The 13,918-nt window shown below is 37.1% G+C and overlaps 1 protein-coding gene across 1 annotated transcript in view; it reads right to left on the bottom strand.

Annotated features, from left to right (window-relative positions):
• Positions 1–225: 225 nt before the first annotated feature.
• The window catches only part of PROM1 (prominin 1), a gene marked incomplete at its 3' end in the record, with an annotated part of 57,357 nt that continues 43,664 nt past the window's right edge, over positions 226–13,918 (bottom strand). Inside the window, exons 12-26 of the mRNA XM_082315243.1 lie at positions 13,120–13,272; positions 12,165–12,288; positions 11,638–11,741; positions 11,130–11,214; positions 9,614–9,760; positions 9,264–9,335; positions 6,531–6,623; positions 5,769–5,786; positions 5,334–5,387; positions 3,828–3,908; positions 3,681–3,749; positions 3,037–3,129; positions 1,377–1,492; positions 671–694; positions 226–298 (exon numbers count right to left, since the gene is read on the bottom strand). Coding sequence (XP_082171369.1) covers positions 226–298; positions 671–694; positions 1,377–1,492; positions 3,037–3,129; positions 3,681–3,749; positions 3,828–3,908; positions 5,334–5,387; positions 5,769–5,786; positions 6,531–6,623; positions 9,264–9,335; positions 9,614–9,760; positions 11,130–11,214; positions 11,638–11,741; positions 12,165–12,288; positions 13,120–13,272 — 1,306 coding nt within the window. The remainder of the gene's footprint in view (positions 299–670; positions 695–1,376; positions 1,493–3,036; positions 3,130–3,680; positions 3,750–3,827; positions 3,909–5,333; positions 5,388–5,768; positions 5,787–6,530; positions 6,624–9,263; positions 9,336–9,613; positions 9,761–11,129; positions 11,215–11,637; positions 11,742–12,164; positions 12,289–13,119; positions 13,273–13,918) is intronic.

Here is a 13,918-nt window from a genome sequence, read left to right as displayed (position 1 = left end):
GGCAATTGCTTTGTTAAGTTGCTGGAAATTACTACAATATCTGCTGTTATGTAAAGAATATTGGAGAAATAGAAATCATACAGCATTTGCTATAGTGACTAATCATGCAAAAAAACATACATAGAGAATTAAGTGATTCACTTTAAAACGTGCAGAAAATTGGATAGGTGATTAATATAGTAGATTAAGTAAGGACACATGAAGGCATGCAGTTTCAGACTTGGTTTACCTTGTAAAAACAGGATTGTGTATACCATATAAATGCTCTTTATGATAACCATTATTACCATTTTCTGTACTGTAATAAAATAAATACACCAAGAAAGACCATGTTAACTATAAGATGCACTATGTACAGTATGGCTTCTAAGACAGGTACATGGATGGTGGTATTATATGCAAAGATAAACGGTGTCTGTACAATAGAAGATGACTTTTCCTTTGTAACATTCAGGAGTTATGGCATAACTATAATTTTACGTTTTTAATCTTTCCACGTTCTCCAAAAATTAATTTATTATTTTATTATTCTTGCTGAGTTGGATACTCTAATATAAAGTCTAGTGAAACAGAACATGTTACCTCTTTTGAAGTAACAAGTTTCATTAAAAATACAAACCCTCCCACCTCAATAAAATAATTTTAACAAATACCAGCAAAAATGTCTTACGTTTTCATGGGTATAGTTTCAACACTAAAAAACACAGAAAAGGAGGAGTAATTAACATGACACTAATAAGTGAGTAATTTTAGCTGTATGTGCCTGTTTCTGCTCTCCTGACTTGTAAATGTGTAATGGAAAACGACCAGTGTGGAATTTGAGAAATGCAGTGCACAGGCTAACTGAAAAAGGAGCAAAACAAAGAGTAGAAAACAGTAAAAACAAAACTGATGGGAAAATATGTAAGAACAGTTATCATAAAGTAAAATGCCAAGTCCCTGAGACAGAGGAACTGCAATTGAAAAAGGAAAAGACTGGTTAGGAATAACTAAGACAGTAAGAAAGCAAATAATTAATTCAACGAGATTACAAAGCAGGCATACTTCACCTGAACAAGTTACTTAGCAAAGCTAATCACTTGGACATTTGGAAGATGTTTATATAAATGCTGTACACAAAGCTCTGAAGACCTCACTCCAAAACAAGTTTCTCAAAGGCAGAGCTGGCAATATCTGCATAGAACCACGGCAAGTCAAGGCAACCAAAGCCCACCTGCATGAAGCACTTTGCAGGCACCAACCCAAACCTGCAGTATTTCACAGGAACATGCAGTTCTAATCTGACAGCACACAAAGTTTAAGGATTATAGTGCATTCATGTGAGACTCTAGAAAAAAAACCTTTGCCATTTAGCTTACTTAGGAGTATATACTTACTCATCATATACATCCTCTGTATCCATTCTGCGATAGTATTTGGAGAGTTTTACAGCAAAAATTATGGCAGGAATTAAAAATATCAAAGAGCCTCCCAAACCAAACCAGAAGGTATTCTGAAACAAAGCAAAATCCAGGAAAAAAGATCACAGAGAAAATTTATCAGAAAAGCACTTAATCCTTGCTTGATATTCTAAGCATTGTTACTGGGGGAACACAGGAGAAATCAGCGGCATTGGTCTTGTGGACTATCTGAGGCTCCTTATACTAGTGTGGAACAGGGCACGTTAAGCATTCTCCACTGTCAATATGAACTGAAGTAAGAACACCACCATCTTACAAATGTAACCAAACAGGAATATGCCCAAAGTTGCTCAAACCTACACAACCATAGAAGTCGTCGTCATTTCAACGTAGTCAGCCTTAGGCTAGAAAGTAATTTTGTGTCTCAGCATTAATTTACTAGCCACATTATTTCTTTTTCCTTTCTTGATATTTTAAGTACTTCATTTGTCTTTCTTGAAGTTCTTGTCAAAATCTGAGTTTCCAGCACTTTCTCAAGGTACTTTTTAACTTGCTAACTACAGCCTGTTTGTGTAACTAATTCCATTATCATACAGTTGAACTGAGTTATCGCCAGATGTTAAAATGATGATTTTTCAAATTTGATTTGTATTGGCTGGAGGCATTTTGACTTATAAATGACTCAGCTAAGTTCTATCATCAGGAAAATCGTGGTCCATCTCCCACCAGATGGTTAGTGGCTACACAAAGGAGAACAGAAGCTCTGTAACATATGAGATAATCAATGAGTACAACATGATTCTGGCAGGTTAGGAGGTTTTCATGGTTAAGCATTATCAAGGTTAGAGTGCTTTGGCTTTGACTGATTACGTGCATTTACTGTTGGTATGATTAGGATCTGGCTAAAAGTGCCATAAAGCTAAATAATAGCTAGAAGATGTTTTAGGTGGTTTTTCAGCCACGTGATTTCTTTTTTCTATTTTTAATACATGCTGTCCTCTTTCCAAGCTGTTTTAGCAAGATGAAAAAGCCGATATTGCCCTTATATAGTGCTACCAGTCATGCTCAAAGTCTCGGCTGTACAGGAATGAATCAAGATCTGTCTGCTACAAGTCAAGTGATAAAATCTCATTCAGGTTTTCTAGATTCCAGGAAAGATACTTGAGAAAGTTTTTCCCTGGTATTTCTCACTCACTTCCTGCCCCTGCCCCTGCCCCATCCCTTTAAATTAGAAATGGTTACAGCTGAAACTTCAGGTCTTTATGCTTTTCCATTTCAAGGTGGTTCAGAATCAAGCAATCAAGCTGAAACCCACTGTTTCCAGAATTTTTATTCCAAACCAGTAGTATTGTATTTACTTTGCAATTCATGTTGGAAGAAATTTAGTAAGAACAATTAATTTTACAGAATTCTTGCTAATAGAAGCCTAAGTTTAATGGGAACCTAAAACAAGTCCAGCACTGGTTTGGCTTTGGACTTGATCCAGATCAGAACATTTTTTCCTTGCATAACTTTGGATGGGATGATTTATTATCATACTTCAGAATAGTCTAGCCAGAATAATTAAATGCAGATTTATGTTCAAAGAATTTCCCACTTGATGCCCCAATTTTGAGTAACAGAAAATATTTCTTACCACAGAATCAGTTATATAGCTGCATAAAAAAATATCTACTGCTGTATCTATCACATTGGCAATAGGCTTGCATGCTGCTACCTCCATGGCAATCTGAAAGACAGATTAAAAAAAAAAAATACAGTTTGAAGTATCTAACAGAATAAAATAAGAATCTCAAAACTTGCTTACAGTTACAGATACTGTTTAGTAAATTGTTATGTCTCACCCTATCCAAATTCAAACTAAATTCCAGTGGGATATGCTATCAACTGAACATACACATCTTTAAAACATCAACTTACTTTCTCAAAGGCTGCAGCTAAAGAAAGAAAAATAAAATAAAATGCTAATGACATCAATTTGAACTAAGCAGGGTCAGGCTCGGTGCAATATCAGCACAAATGGTAGATTTCAGGCTAGCCCCGGAAAAATGATACTACGTTAAATTTGCATTTTATTCCAATCAACACAACTCATCATTTCTATTCTACTTCAAACACAACAAAACTATTTATAGAAGACAAGTTTTCCCCTTCATAATAAGTACGAATATCTTACAAACTGAAACTATAAGACATACTATCAAAGTAACATTTTAATTATTAAAAAAAAAAAAAAGCTAAATAAACACAGCTTCTCTCAATGAAGTAAATGCACCTTACCGACTCCTTGACCCACTCAATATATTGCTCAAAGTAGCCAACTATGGTATCCATGTACTTTTTTGTCTCCTAGGAACAGACAAAAGTAAGTGAACCTCTATCTCCATGACATCATAAATTAATGCACTTTAATCAAATAAAGCTTACCTGGACAATAACTAGAGAAGCATTGTTATTTATGAGAAGCTGGGCAGCATTAACAGCGCTAATGACATTTTTCACCTTAACCTGGAGAGGAAAAGACAGCATTTAATATAAATAAATCCCTTTCAGGCTGTTACAATGGGTCTGCAGCCATTGTCGGGAACCTAGTCTCTTGATAAACCAGCATCACTGTCCTGTCAAAACCTGACAAAACATGCAATTCCAGACAGAACATGAGCCTGCCTAAGGATTCATGATCATCTGACACTACTAAAAAAGGAAGGTATCAGTGGTTACAAACAGTATCTTTTCCTGGAACCTATGTGACTAATTTATATACTACATCAGCTTTCTCTTCCATTCTCTTTCTCTTTTCAGTGCACAGGAAGAAAACAGTAGGCCATATACTATCACAACTCTTGATTACTAGTGTACGATTCTACACAGCTAGAATATGCTGCTAATCAATATTCAAAATGATTGAGACACCACTTCTACTATGTACAATCCCATAAAGTCTCTCAAAGAACACACACAAAGGATAATGTACATACAAACGTTTCTTAAACATACTTAAGGGTCAAACATCATCCTTTTCTTATCAACACCTTATTTCATGGCTTCTTACTTCCCCTTCCAGGTTCAACTCACAGATTCTAAAAGAAATCTAGCTGGTCTGCTGGTGTGGGTGGGTGAAAACCTTAATGGGAAGAACTGAGGTAGGTATGGCCCATGAAGCTGTTGTGACTGTGACTCTAAGGGCTAGCTAGCGTGGCTGGATTCTTGCTACCAGAGCCAAGGCAGGCTGGTGGCGACAGAAAGCTTTGCTGCCAGAAAAGTAACCATCCTGTTGCTCATTCTCTGAAGGCAGCTGGTCTCATTGTGGTGCAGGCACTAGCTGAGGGAGGGGAAACGTGGGCTGCCCTGGGGAAGCCTCTATACAGATCCAGGTTCCCACAGCGAGGCTGGTGCTGCAGAAGCAGGAAGATAACGAGTACAATGCTAAAGAAACAGGCCCCAGTGGGAGCTGGACGTTGGACAAGAGGTGGTTAAGGATGTGAATCACAAAGCTCTCTTTTCTCAGTTGTATTTTTGTGTTTTGTTTCTTGGTTGTTGTTGTGTCCCCCCTGCCCCAGTTCTGCATTCAAAGATTCTTGAAAAAACAACTACATTTTTAGGAACATGAATAACACAGTATATGGAACTGTACTGAAGTCTATTTTATCACATGACAATTAAGTTTACAATTCATACTTCAAAAAATATCCCAAACGTTCTTTTTTTTTTTTTTTTTTTTCTCTCCTCTATAAGGAAGGGAAAGACAGGGTAGAAAAAGCTGTGCAGAAGAGAGATCTAAATCCCTGTTACTACCTCAATGCATTACAATCTCTTCCAATAACAGAACAGCTAGAAACAGAAAAAGCTGTACTGAAAATATATGCCCTACATATGTGGCAGATGGATTTAAAACACATTAAAATGTTCCTGTTGCCAGAAAGAAAAGCTTACCGTAAGTTCAGATGATGTCCTCTTCAGTAACCTAATGCTCTGATTTAAAGTGCTCTGTTGGAAAGGAGCAGGGGGGAGAGATTCAAGTAATTACTACAGGTGAGAGCTCCCCTGTTTTAACATTATATGCCTGCTTTGATCTTCTATAGATTATTTGTTTCTAATACAACATATCACATTATATATAGTAATATATACAGTTAATAATACAGTCATAATACAACTAACATACTGTGTTTTTAATCACTGAATCAGTATTTCACTGACAGCACTAAGCAGTTATGAATTGTGTACTGGAAGACTTCAGATTTAACTAAAGTTAGTAGCAATAAACTGAATAAGATTTATTTGGAGGGAAGAGAGAACAGTTAAAGTCAGAACCAAATGTTCAGAGAATTCTATATTGTGCCATTTCAGAAGGGAAAAAGCACTTACCCTAGCTTTAACATATTTCTTGACAGTCAGTTTTGTAAAAGGAAAAAGAGATGAGAATAATTAGGAGTTAATTAGGAAAGAACAGCACAGAATCAGAGTGGAACAGAAGACCTAATGCTTTTCTACAAGAGGACTTTGACAGGGGCAGAAATACTGTATCAGATGCTAGGATAAACTAAAAGTCTTTGTGTTATGTAGAGGAAAAAGCAACACCTAGCATGTATGAGATTCACAGCTTGATACTATACAATCAGTGCCTAGCAAAATCGGGCAGAAGCAGCCCTTTCACATCTTTTATAGCATCAATAAAAAAGATTTTTCTTTGGCTCTAAATACTACTGTCAGGAGTTTCCAATTCCAATGCTGTTAGGTGATTGCTGACTCCAAGAAATAAAAGTGTGAAAGTGATAACTGCTTTTATTACTGAAAACAAATGGCAAGCAAAAAAGAAAATAAGTGAATTAGGGTTAGAATTTTGTAAAGTTCTCCCCTGGTTCCTCTTTTATTCATAGATAATCACGAATAGATACAGAAAAAAATGGGGAAGAAAAAGGTAATGATTTTAGACAGTATTATAAAGTAGTAGTTTTCTAAGTAGGAAAACTATTTATTAAACTTTAACCAGATCACGCTTCAGTGACACAATGCAAATGCGATCTGTGCTTATATAATAGCAGAAGTCCAGCTTTCTAAACTGTATTTAAGAGATTTAGACATTCATATTTTCTACAAATACGTTTTAATATTGCTTTAATATTTTACCATAGCTTGCTCTAGTGGAACGACTTGCTGGCTATGAATCATTCGAATGTTGTTTGCATGTCCTTTTAAGGCATTTTCCAGTGCTCCTTTTGGCTGCAAAAAATGCAATTATGCAGTATTGTTCAGTACTCTCAAAGCTTTCCAACAAAGCAAAAAACAATGAGTTGCACATTATACTCATCCACTGCAGAACAGCTGATGCTAACAATGAGATATGGCAAATTGAATTCCTCAACACAAGGAGGGAAAAAAACCACCATATTAATAACTCAAACCTCAGCACCAGAACAGATGTATAATGTATTACTTTTCTAGCTATAACATTATCAGCACAGATTTAACCAAAGAGAATTTTCACATGGTGCACTAAGTCATTTTAAATACAGAAGAGTGAGCACATCCCCCTCTCACTCGCCAGGAGCTAGACTTCAGCACAAGAACCCTGCAGCACAGCACAGCACCCCAGCTGGGACAAGCATTTCCCAGTCATGGGTACTTGCCTTTGTTTTGGGCACTGTGGACATCACCCTGAGGCACTCTGCTTTCTGAGGGGCACAGAAGTTTAAATATTTTCAGCCAGTAACTTGGAAAGGTGTCTGTGAAGGGTATTTTTCATTTTTGTGGCTCCTGCCTTTCAGTCAGAAGATACGAGTTTGTGCTCTGATTTTCAAGTCTGAATGCCTGCCTGGAGCTCCCACTTGCTGCAAAATACTGTAAAATTTGATTTTGCTCTCAGAAATACTTTTCTTTTCCATTTCCTTTTGCTGGCAGAATCACTTGGCTCCCTGCATACACAGTGAATACGCAGTGAATACGCACTGCTAACTCCACTTTGGAAGTATCACAGTGGCAGACCTCAGCGCTCAGAGATGCGTCTGCTTCATGTGAAGTGTTCAGGCAAGCGGTCAGCTGTGGTCACTGAGCAGCTTCAGGATGCTTCCTCTGCTGTACTGACAAGCTGAACCCACTTACCTAATAACATCTGTCAGTGGTATTGCTCCCTCCTCCATACCCTAACCCCTTGGTTTTATGCCAGTTTTATTCCATTTTCTCCTTCCAGTGTAAAAACATATATTCAACTTTGCATAAGGTGCCAGAAAATGCAAACTATACACCCAAAGTTAATTCATTCAAAAATTTTTAATTATGTTTTTAATTGATTGCTCTTGTAAACTTTAAAAGCTATCACTAATAACAAAGTGGGATTATAAAATATCCTTGGAAACCAGTATCAATTTTGAAACAATCTAACTTTTGTAATATGTCGTATTGCTGTGGGGTTTTCTGGGGGTTCAGTTTGTTTGTTTTTTGGTTTTGTGACAGTGAACACATTTAATATTGTACTTTTCTTTATATGAAGAAATTACTCTGCCTGATCTATTCTCAATTCTCTTGCTTCCTTTAGATTCTATTACAAAAAATAATGAAAACCAATCTACCAGCACAATATATTTTCCTTTATGGAGCTATGTAGAATATACCTTTAAAGAGACATCTCAGAGGCAATTCTATATAACGTGTTTGAAGAACCTCAACTTTCACTTAGAAATAGCCCCAAAACAGCAGCAAAAACTCCCCACCTATAAAACCTTCAAAATGACACAGTAAAAATTGAAAATGGGAGTGAAGTGTGGCAAAAGCTACTGGTATCTAAGTTAGCAGACAACTCACATGAGTAAACAGGCAATGTGCAGCTCATCCAGGGTGCTTGGACAGGATGCTAACTACAATACAAAAAACCCAAGAGCAGCCTAACCTTGACATGAGTTTATGTGTAGCAGGAAAAAAAATACGCAGCAGGTGTGATCAAATTATATAAAAAGCTCGAGTAAACACACTAGCAGCCTCTACTGGTGCTCTCCTCTCCCTAGAGGATGGATGGATATCTGATAAATTCCAAATAGCAGAGTCTCACTCTGCTGTCTGTGTCCCTTAGCGATTGAAGTGATTGTAGCACATGTACAGCATAACTCTTTCTCCCACATCTCAATGCAGGAATCTGTCTTGGGCCTGCGTCCAATCTAGTGTCCAAACTATGACTCTCATTTTGAAAAATAAATAGAAAGTGACCTTGACATGCATACAAACATATCAACTGAATATTCACTATCTGTTAACACAGCTGTGTCATTCTGCAGATTCATTTGTGGGCAATGTTGTAGCTATACCCTCTGATCATTGTCCATGTGCCTGCATTCAAGAAGCCCTTCAGAGCAGACAGGATCTCTTTTGTGCATTCTCCCTCCACAATGGAGCCCCAGTTCTCATTAGAGCCCTTATGAGCTGCCACAGTATTAATTTTATTGCTAATTGCAAAATCTTTTGCTCACCAACTGAAGGCAAATTAATTCAAATCATCTTTTCCATTATGATCTAACCAATTTTTTTTCCAACTGGGACCCTAAAATGTAGACAGCATCACAGGAAATACTCAAACAGAATATTCCCCTCATTTCTTAAGCAAACAGTGGAATTCAAGAAACTACACTTCCAAAGCAGAAATTGTGCAACAGTTAGCATACAAAAATCAATAATTAGCAATATTTAAAATACAGATCATATGCAACATTTTTCTTGAAAGTTTTTCCTTATGTGACAATGCATCATGTATACAAGTGTCTGAAGTACAAGAATTCTCCCATAGGAAATTTAAATACTTGGCTATATATTTATGCTAATATAGTATATACACAATGCACTTTATGTATTATTGTCTTAGTAAATTAAACTTACCAGCTGGTCTGCTCTTGCTTCTAAGTCATTAGCAAATGACAGAAGATCAACCTTGGTAACACTTTTGTTGATCTGAAACAAGATGTGAAAAGTAGGGAAAGAAAAAGAGCATGTTATTATTGCATATACAGACTGTTTGCACTTCACCATACCATCTACATTGTCTACCCTTTATTTCTTTAAATGTTTATTGACCTTAACTTCTGAAGTGCTTTTGCTCCAAGTTTTGCGACTCTTCAAAACCTGCCCCTTCACATAAAAGCAAATTTTTCTCTGTCTTGACCATAGTTAAAGAAACATTTAATTTTATGCTTTGTCCCAGTCTTGTCTCTAGTTTACTACAGTCTCACCTCTGTCAAATATGCTGCAAAGTTTATCCCTTCTATTCCTGAAGAGCTGAAATTCAGAAGATTCTCCTTCCCAATTTCATCCAGCAGAATGATTTTGCTGAGGTTTATCTGAATATGTTCAATTTTAAGTGCTACATCTTCTGTATACTGAGAGAGAAACAAAATCAAGCACAACAGTAGTTTGCACCCAGTGCATATTCCTCTATAGCCCCCCGCCCCCACAAGCATCTTGCTTTTGCTGACTCATGACTTCCATGAAGCAGCACACATTGATTTTTGCTTACATCAGTTTAATTCGATTACTTTGACAGAATCCACCAGGTAACATTTTTCCCTTCCCTGCAGCATCCACACAGTCTAGCCGTGCCATGTTGTAACCCACCTATGCATCCTTCATACCAATGAATTACTTGCCTTCCATTATGTTTTAAGCAGGCTTTTCTGAATAGATGTTAGTCCTTCCTAAGAGGAGACTGAGATAAAACAGAATTCTCGTTTCCCTCTGGGAAATGTTATCCTTAAAAATGTTAAGTTCTACCCCTGGCCCTAATCAAGAAAACGTAGAGAATTCAGTACCTCAGCTGTGGCCAGGACAGACACTGTCTGCTGTATTGGTCACAAGACTGGATGAGACTCCTCTAAATATGCTCAGTGGTGACTAAAGATGACTTGCCTATTGGTACCTGAAGTCTTCCTGTACTGCACCCAAATCTAATACGTTACCTGTCCTGCACAGGCTGCAGAGCAAGAGATGAGGAATCTGGAAACCTAACTTCCTCCCCAGCCTTCACCACTTCTGTTGCAGAAACTCAAAATAGTTTTCCCTCTTAGTGAATCTTCCCTGTTCATTTTAATTGCATATTATTTGGAGTGGGGACTGTATCTATTAAGTGTGGGTGCACTGCCTGGCAGAATGGGACATGGGTGCCCTAGAGGTTGTTGTAATGAAGGTCAGTATTATAGGCAACCCCAAAATTAGTACAGTCATGTAATGACAGTCATGTAATGAGTCATCGATTATTACAGCTTAACCGAAAGATTTCATTTTATCCCAACCCCTTCCCACCAAAATCAGAACCATTCTTAGGAGCACAGCATATCGTATCCTGGATCAACATAAATCTGACTGGAATCAGAAGAGAACACACCAAGAAAGGCCTTTATATAAAGAACAAGACTCTCATTAAACACCGTAAACAGCCTTTGGAAGATGCTACACTTGAACCTTCTATGCAAGCTTCAAAATTAAAAACAACATTGTTATCAGCACCCATAAAAAAAACCAAACACAACAGAAAACCTTCCATGGCCCACTGAGACTGGTAAAGAACATCTTATTTGTAAATAGATTTCTTTCTTTCAGATTAGCTTGGACAGCTCTTGCCTCCTTGCAGGATGTATTGTACATAAAAACCAAAATCCCACAAAACCCAGACATGCGATATTGTGTTTAAGAGCCAACACCTCTCCAGCCTTCAAAAATAATCATGAACTCACTCATACTTTCTTTACTTACCATACTAATATTTAAAAATTCATTGATATTGAACAGGTGTTCTAGCTGAAGGGAAGTATAAATTCCTTTGTTTTCCTTGCAATCACTATAAAAATAAAAATACATACATCAGCCTAAAAATCAACTTGAGGACCAAGCCTTAAAAGAATGATTAACAATGGTTTCATATTATAAGAAAATCAGCCCTTTAAAAAAAAAAAAAGTTCTGGCTATATTTTTTTAAAGCTCTGTCTACAAGAAAGCAAGTAATTAACAATTTCTGCTGGTCTCAAAGATGTAAAATATTTTTTCAAAGACCTCAACTAGTATTGTTATACAATATTACTCTAAGACTACCTCTAATAACTCATATATAGGAAAAAATTGCTTTTGCTAGTGATTCACTAGAAAATCAGAATGCCTTCTGGAACACGTGTGATTTCTGCATGTGCTTGAAATATGAAGCATGGAAGATACCACAAAAACAACATGTATAAACTGAATTAAATCTTGACCATAACTTTAATACCTGTACACTTTTTCAAAAGTCAAGTTAATATTTGGATTTTTAAACAGGATGCCAGAAAGATAGTTTTTCCAGTGTTGATTTAGTAGGTAGGGAGTATCCAAAACCTAGAAGACAAAATTCAGTTATGTTATTATAACTCTGAGTTTTCAATTAATGAATTAATGCCTATGGAATCTTTTGACACATACCCACATCTAAGCTTATCACCCACTAACGGAAATACAATCAAAACAGTGAATTCAACCTCTCTGGTGCAGAAAGTGAATATTAAAGCTCTATGTCACCAAGAAATGCTGAATCACAGAAAAATTTATCTCCAAAGGAAGACAGGCATGCAGTATTTAGATTACAAAGCAAATTAAACCAGGAAAGGATGAATGTCTCTATTTGGTGCGTAAAGGGAAAGTAAAACCAGATCCAAACTCACTTGAAGTGTCCCATAAAAGATAACATGCCATACATAACTGACAAGACCATCGGGACTCATGGGGATTCTATTTATTGTTTAGTAACTTGAATAACTTCACCTTGAATAAAGTTTTGTCTTCGAAGGGCTCACAGACCAGTTTTTCTACATTTCCACCTGCGACAAAAGTGAGCACCACTACAATCATCAGCACCCAGGAGAAAAGAAAACTGAATCCAACGCCACTGGAAAAGAAATAAGTCGAGTAAGTCTTTGCCTTTTAAGAACAAAGTATATATACTTCAGGCAACAGTGAAGCCAACAGTTAGCAGCTATAACAGATATAAAAACTGCTAGATGGTTGAAATCCTTCTGTTTTCCAAATATGTTCTTGCCCTCTGAAACATCTTACACTGAAATTTCAGCCCTATAAAGTCTTCAGCTAAAGTGCATCTAAAACGCTCACATTTGCATTGGGCCTACAAACTCTTGACAAAGTTAAGAGCCACAGAAGCATGCAATTTTCTTTTTAAAATTCAACTCTCTAACATTGTGCTCTAAAAAGAGTTTTAGGCAGATTTCAGATGCAATCTTCTCTGGCACCCAACAGAAATGACATTAAACCACTACTGGGAACTTCCAAGAGCAACCCCAAACCTCCTAAAGTGCTCAAGTGTTTCTTGTCAACTCACATGGCTTTTTTTTCTTTTGAGCTAGTGCTCAAGTGTACTAAAAAGCCACAAATTCCCTTTATATTTTCATTTATCTGTTCCCAGTTTTTGCAGTTTCCAAATGGGCTTACATAGAAATTCATTAGCTACAGCACTTGCCTTAAAACAGTAGATTCAGAGGTTTTATCCTTCAGCTATGATCCTCAATGAAAGAGCAACTCAAAATCCCCAAGTCCCTCAGTGGAAGTACGTTGAGATTAATATTTGGGTTTGTTCTTTTTTTTCCCAGCACATATACACAGGTAACAAAACAAAATTCTTTTTATACATATGTCCTTCAAAGACAATAAAAACAACCTTCTACAGGTACCTGTATTTTATTTTTCACCAGTAAGTGAAACTTACGCCATAAGGAAGTTTCCTCCAGTGTTGGAGATGCAGCCTCTGGTTGTTGGAGAAGCATGTTTATCATAGCCACAGGTGCCACACAGCAGTCCAAGATAGTAAAAGACCAGAATCAGGACCACCATGCAGCACAGAATGAGACAACCCAGCCACCTAAGGAATAAAAGCCAAAGTGCTTGATTATTAGCATGCAGAGAACACACTGGAGACCTGCAGAATACATCAGGCAATATCATATTGCCAACTGGCCCACTCTTGATTCTGTTTGAGCAGCAAATGTTAGCAATGAAAAAATGCTTTTCCTACACTAGCATATATTTTGGGCCAGAATATAATTGGCTGTTGGATTACAGACAGCGGCTACTGAAGGGCTGGGGAACAAGCATCAAAGGAACAAGGTGTTCCCAACTCCAGTTACTGCAGGTGGACTGTACCGAAGTGTCAGAGTGCTCCAAGTGCAGCAAACAATGAGTCAGCGGAGGCAGATGCTCAAACAGTAATTTATTCAAGAAGCAATGGAGAAATTTATGAACGTGGACTGGCCATTGGACATGAAGTAAGGCTTACTACTTCTTGCACACAGTGTGTTTGGCTTGTAATTGTAAATAACTGTATTTAAGGCTATTGAAACCTAGGCTTTGTGTGCCTGGAATGCTTTCAATGTATGGAGCAGTTAATGCAACTTGATCAGGAGAAAGACCTTGGATAGGAACTGAACTTTCATTTTTATTAATTAAATCACATAACAGTTCTACCTGTCCACATATTTGGAGCACATCATTTATTCACACATTTTATA

This window comes from Platalea leucorodia (assembly GCF_965183815.1).
Source record: "Platalea leucorodia genome assembly, chromosome: 6".
Classification (NCBI taxonomy): domain Eukaryota; kingdom Metazoa; phylum Chordata; class Aves; order Pelecaniformes; family Threskiornithidae; genus Platalea; species Platalea leucorodia.
This window is presented reverse-complemented; position numbering and strand designations above follow the sequence as displayed.